The 6,193-nt window shown below is 58.8% G+C and overlaps 1 protein-coding gene across 1 annotated transcript; it reads left to right on the forward strand.

The window, feature by feature from the left end:
- Positions 1-443: 443 nt before the first annotated feature.
- On the forward strand, positions 444-5,825 carry DMBX1 (diencephalon/mesencephalon homeobox 1). Its single transcript, XM_021683873.1, has 4 exons — positions 444-606; positions 3,796-3,974; positions 4,235-4,583; positions 5,374-5,825. Exons 1-4 carry the CDS (start codon positions 453-455, stop codon positions 5,823-5,825), a joined length of 1,134 nt encoding a protein of 377 aa, XP_021539548.1. The 5' UTR covers positions 444-452.
- Positions 5,826-6,193: the final 368 nt, after the last annotated feature.

A 6,193-nucleotide genomic window follows, 5' to 3' on the forward strand; every position in this document is an offset into this window, starting at 1 on the left:
GAAGGTACAAATAAGACAGCGCCTGGGTGACTAAGTGGAGACATGGCTTCGGAAAGCAGCAACGGGGCTGATAAATCACAATGACTGACATTTTTTAGCACATGCTATGTGCCAGGCCCTATGGTAAATGCTTCTCTTAGTTCTTGCAACAAACCCATGTGATAAGTTCTATGATTAGCCCCATTTCGAAGGGGAGAAACTGAGGGTCAGAGAAGTGAAGTGACTTGCCTAAAGTCACAAAGCTCCTGCGTGGCACAGTTAAGATTCCGGCCCATGCAGTCTGACTCCAGAGCCCAGAGCACGGGGTGCTTTCCGATGGAGGGGCAGGAGCCCTGGGGGCTGAGGCGGGCGTCCCAGGTCTGGGCTGGGGGTGGTGTCTTCCCCAGGGTAGAGTGCAATCCCCTGTTTCCCGTCCCCCTCTCCTCCTTCCCCGTCTGCAGGCGCATGCCGGGATGCAGCACTACGGGGTGAACGGCTACTCGCTGCACGCCATGAACTCTCTCAGTGCCATGTACAACCTGCACCAGCAGGCGGCCCAGCAGGCCCAGCATGCCCCGGACTACCGGCCCTCGGTGCATGCACTTACCCTGGCCGAGCGCCTGGCTGGTAAGGGCCGTGGGGATGGGACCCTGGGGACAGAACGGTGGGGGCTGGGGGTGGAGGAGAGGTCTGGGTGGGAAGGCTCTGGGAGTCCCCAGTAGGAGGGAGAGAGCACTGGAAAAGTTTACTCTGGGAGGCTCTGGAAGTCCCAGGTCACTCAGCAACATAGAGAGGTGTCGATTCAAAATCTATGTATGACCATCCAGAGCACTCCTTGTTAGCCGGCGCTGTGCTGGGCACTGGAGCCGCCCCAAGCCCTCAGATTCCTTTAACAGCCCTATGGTGGTGGGGGGACGCGTTAGCCCATCTCACAGATGAAGGCTGAGGTAGGAGGGTAAGGGAGCAGGCTCGAGGATTGTAGCTGGGAAGTAGCCGGAAGAGGGCTGGAGTGCCCAGGGAGGATCCTTCAGGCGCAGGAAGGCACATAAAGAATAACAGCTCCCGTGTTTTGAATGCCGATGATGTGCCAGGGGCTCTGTGAGGCTTTCCGTGTGCATCACAGTATTCAAGGCCGAGGAAGAGAGGTTATGACCTCCATTTTATGGACCAGGAGACTGAGGCTCAGAGAGGTTAAATCTAGGTGGGGGTGGGGCTGGGGGCACTGAACATGATGTGATGGCTAAAAATAGAGCTTTGAAGTCCCGGATCTGTGGTCACTGCAGATCTGCCCATTCACCTCTCCTCTCTGAGCCTGGGTCTCCCCTTATAAAGAGGGGACGATAGGCTGGCTGGGAAGTTATTTGAGGTAAAGTACGCAAAGTATTCGGCAGAGACTGGGATGTGCAAAGAAGTCATTATTACTCAAGTCCTGAGGTAAGTGGCCACAAGGGAGCTGCAGGCTTGTGTCTCCCTCCACCTTCAACGGAACGTTGCCCCCTGCCCTGCAGCCTCTCACTGGGCGTGAGAAGGACTTGACAGCCTAGGCTAGGGGCATGATTCCTGGGAGGGGGTGCCGTGCACTCTCTCCTGTCCCAGGTCAAACCCTGAGCAGCTGGTGAGCCCACGTGGGCCTAGCCCTGTGCCAGGCAGTACTCAGAGGGCTTGAGAGCACCCGGGGGGTCCGGTGCTCCTAGGCACCTAGGAGAACATGGCAGGAGTGCGGTGAGGGTTGTTTGGTGGGGCAGCTCAGAGCAGCGGCAGCTGGTGTAGTCAGAGGGGACTTCCTGCAGGCCACAGGCCGTGGGGCTGGAGCCAGGCCGTTGGTGAGGGGAGTGCATGAGCAAAGGCACAGAAAAGGGATGAGATGTGAGGACCCTGCTGGGGAAGAGGTGCGGGCCTGGAAGGGAGGGTGAGGCGGCCATTCCCACTCCTCGAGACCCTGCCAGGCCTTGGGGCAGGGCTCAGTGGATAAAACGGAGCCCCTGGTTACCTTCTCTAGATCAGCGTGGGACATGAGTCTCCAGTGTGGGATGTGGGTACAGTCCTGTCCTGACTGGCTGCTTCCCTGGTTGGCAGTGAATTCCCTATGTCCAACCTGGTGGAGACACCGGCTTCTCACTGTGTGCTAGACCCAGAGAGGCATTGGGGATGGGGGCTCCCCTCCGCTGGTGGGGGCAGAAGACCTGGAATAGTTAGCACTCTACCCCAATTCTCCAGTTCTTAAGAAGGAGGGACATGAGCTCCAGGTGGGCCTTTGTTTGGAGGCCTCACCTTCTGGCAGAAAGTTCTGCTGATGGGAACGGGACAGACCGCCTGGCCTCCCCTGTGATCACCCACCTTTTGGTCCCTGGAGCCGGTAGCAGGATGCTGAACTCTTGCTCCCTCAACCAGGGTTCAGCTGACTGAGGGGTCCCCAGTCCCCAGGTAACCAGCATGAGCTCAGTCCAGGCTGGGATTAGTGCCAATTTGTGAGAGGTTCAGGGCTCCCTCTTGAAGCTGAAAGAGCAACCCAAAGTCTGAGCCTTTCTGGAAACCCAGTTGTGTCCTTCCTCATTTAGGGCATTGTGGATGTCTCCCCAATCCCTGGAGTACAGGGGAAGGACCCTGGCAGCCCTATCAGAGCCTGACACAGCTCGGGTTCTCTTCAATGTAGACAGCCCAGGATCCATTTGTCAGCGATGGGAGGCAGGGGAGAGAGGTTACTGTCCATCCACTGGAGTCTAGTGAAGCAGAAGGGCTGGATCCTAGACACCAGCCCTGGGCAGACCTTTATCCTGAGTTGTTTTCTTTCTTCTTCTTCTTTTTAAAGATTTTATTTATTTATTTATTTGAGAGAGAGAGAGAGCATGAGTAGGGGTAGGGGCACAGGCAGAAGGAGAAGCAGGCTCCCCGTTGAGCTGGGAGCCCAACATGGGGCTTGATCCCGGGACCCTGAGATCATGACCTGAGCTGAAGGCAGACGCTTAACTGACTGAGCCACCCAGGCGCCCCCTGAGTTGTCTTCATGTTACCACCGTGCGAGCAGGACTGTAGAAGCAGGGTCCACCAGCTCTGTCTCCGCTCCAAACCTGCGGTGGTTAGAACTTAGTCTTTTTGTCCTCCTTTGAGGAAGCAGCCAAAAGGGGCAAGACTAGATGCAAAAACTTTCCTGTGCTCTGAGGGTCCTGCCAGAGCCAGGTTTGCTGTTGAGGAGACATGAGAGCAGGAGCCTCAGGTCCTGCCGTCAGAGACGCATAGAACAACTGGGATAACGAGAGTCATACCCAGACGACATAGAATCAAGTACCAGTGAATTAGGGCTACCGGCCAGACCTCCCCGAACTAGACCTTGCAGATACATCCCAGCTGCCAGCCTGGCTCCACATAGCCAGGGGCCAGTATTCTGCCGGTACCCAGAATCTAAGGGTCATGGGATATTAGAACCTTTGTGACACTGATGTACAGATTATTAGTGTCGTGTGGTCTTAAAATATTATACTCATAGCATCCTAGGACTTTAAGGATCTTAGAGCAATGTCCACCTACCTACCCACCCACTGCCAAACCAGACGAGGACCCTGTCAATATTCCTGACAGAGGTTCATGGAGATGAGTCAGAGCTCTGTGGTCCTTATGGCGAATGTGGCTGTGGGGAGATCCTGGAACCCAAGCCATATGGAGAGAAGATGGGTGAATTCCGAGGGGAAAGGGTCAGGACCCGGCTCTGCCAGGGCCCGGGTGTCCACAGGGGGGTCAGAGCGAAGTAAGATTCAAAACCCATTTCCCATAATTAAATGGGCCCCCTCTCCTTGCCCTCCAACGGCTGTACATTTCAAGACATCATCTTGGAGGCCCGCTATGGCTCCCAGCACCGCAAACAGCGCCGCAGCCGCACGGCGTTCACCGCTCAGCAGCTTGAGGCCCTGGAAAAGACCTTCCAGAAGACCCACTACCCGGATGTGGTGATGCGTGAGAGGCTGGCCATGTGCACCAACCTGCCGGAGGCCCGGGTGCAGGTAGGGCCCCGTTCCTCTGAAGGAGACCCTGCAGATAGGCATCGGCCCATCAGTCTGCTTCCTGCTGCCGCCGAGCAGGCCTTTTCGGCCCCGAGTGAGGCGGAGCTGCTCTCTCCGTGAAGGCCTGCGGTGCTAGCCAGGGAGTCTGGGAAGTGATCGAGGGCGCGTGTTTCCTAGGAGGTGTGGGCAGCAATGCTATCGTGCGCCTCCCCTCCCAGAGCACCCAGTGCCACATCCTACAGCTCCTCTCCCATCCGCAGGTGTGGTTCAAGAACCGCAGGGCCAAGTTCCGGAAGAAGCAGCGCAGCCTGCAGAAAGAGCAGCTCCAGAAGCAGAAGGAGGCCGAGGGCTCCCAAGGGGAAGGCAAGACAGAGGCCCCAACCCCAGATACCCAGCTGGAGACTGAACAGCCCCCAAGCCTGCCCAGTGGTGACCCCCCTGCCGAGCTTCACCTGAGCCTGTCTGAGCAGTCGGCCAGTGAGTCAGCCCCTGAGGACCAGCCAGACCGGGAGGAGGATCCCCGGGCAGGGGCCGGGGATCCCAAAGCTGAGAAGAGCCCTGGGGCTGAGAGCAAGGGGCTGGGCTGCAAGAGGGGCAGCCCCAAGGCAGGTGAGGCTTGGCAGGTGCGGTGGGTGGGTGGGCAGGGGCCCAGCCCAGGGAGGACAGCCAGATCCGGTGGGACAGGGGCCTGGGGACATGAGGTGGATCAGAGGAGCGGGGAGAATCAGCTTTTAACACAGGGCACTAGGGCATGGCCCGTTGGGGGAGTTGGCCCTAGCAGGCCTGTGCTGGTTCTTCACTCTTCAGTTGCTGAATCCTCAGAAAGTCTTGGGGGTTCTGGGGAGGGATTTGGTGGCAGGGGAGGGGACTTGGGGAGCTCGGGGCAAAAGCTATTAATCAACCATCATGGAAATATGAAGGTATTTAACAACCAGTACAGACAAAGCGGTGCCTATTGGGTGAATACCACATTGGTACCAGGGCTTCTCACACGCGGCAGAGACTCAGAACCATGTTTTTGAAGGAACGGAGTTGTGGCATGAGGCCTATCTCAGACACGAATCCTGAGCCCAGGCAGAGAGCTGGTGGGTGGGAGGAGCCGCAGACAGGAGAGGGGAAGGGAAGGTGACAGTTCTTGAAAAGACAAGGAGTATCCCCAAGAAGTCAGACATGGGGGCCTCGGCAGTGTTCCTGCCCCCCCACCCCAGGAAGCCTGGGTCCCTCCCTCCCAGGATCCTGAGGGATGCTTCAGCAGGTGCCTTGGCTCAGATGAGTGGATATGGTTTCAGCCAACACCTGTCTTGTCTGCAGTGCGGAGGGGGTGGGAAGTCTGGGGAACCCCCCTGGCAGACCATTGTCCTTGTGCTGAGTCCTTGGTTCTCGGTTTCTCTGCTTGCAGATTCCCCAGGCAGCCTGGCCCTGGCTCCTGCAGCCCCCGGGGGCGGCCTCCTGGGCCCCTCCCGCTCTTACTCCTCCTCCCCGCTGAGCCTCTTCCGTCTGCAGGAGCAATTCCGCCAGCACATGGCGGCCACCAACAACCTCGTGCATTACTCATCCTTCGAAGTCGGGGGCCCGGCCCCTGCTGCTGCTGCGGCTGCTGCCGCCGTGCCCTACCTGGGCGTTAACATGGCCCCCCTGGGCTCACTGCACTGCCAGTCCTACTACCAGTCCCTGTCAGCAGCTGCTGCTGCCCATCAGGGCGTGTGGGGGTCCCCACTGCTGCCCGCGCCCCCGGCCGGCCTGGCACCTGCCTCGGCTGCCCTGAACAGTAAAACCACGAGCATCGAGAACCTGCGGCTTCGGGCCAAGCAGCACGCGGCCTCTCTGGGACTCGATACGCTGCCCAACTGACTGCTGGCCTCCAACCCAGCCAGGGGTCTTGGGTGCCCCCTCCCAGCCCCAGGGTTATCCCCAGATGGCTTGCAAGGAGTTAACTCTATGAGCCCAGGGATCCCGGGGCCTTGGAGTCCTGCTCCCTGTCCCCCTCCCCAAGTCCCCGCCCGAGGTGAAGCCCACACTTGCACACCCTCTGCATGGCCCTGCTTGGATCCCGTGGAGGCCAAATTGGGTGGGGGGAGGCGAGGCTAGGGCGCCTGCCGCCTCCTGCAGGGGAGTGAGGCCCTCATGGCCAGATCCTCACCCCAGCCCGGTCTCCTGTCTGCCCGCCCTCCCTCCCCTCTGCCTCCTAGTAAGTCGATGTGTGGAATGTGAGATATAAA

This window comes from Neomonachus schauinslandi, chromosome 4, assembly GCF_002201575.2.
Source record: "Neomonachus schauinslandi chromosome 4, ASM220157v2, whole genome shotgun sequence".
NCBI lineage: Eukaryota > Metazoa > Chordata > Mammalia > Carnivora > Phocidae > Neomonachus > Neomonachus schauinslandi.

Coding starts and splice junctions, on each gene's coding strand:
- DMBX1 (XM_021683873.1), top strand. CDS start 453: ATGCAGCACTACGGGGTGAACGGCTACTCGCTGCACGCCATGAACTCT. Junction 3,975..4,234: donor TGCCGGAGGCCCGGGTGCAG/GTAGGGCCCCGT, acceptor TCCCATCCGCAG/GTGTGGTTCAAGAACCGCAG. Junction 4,584..5,373: donor GAGGGGCAGCCCCAAGGCAG/GTGAGGCTTGGC, acceptor CTCTGCTTGCAG/ATTCCCCAGGCAGCCTGGCC.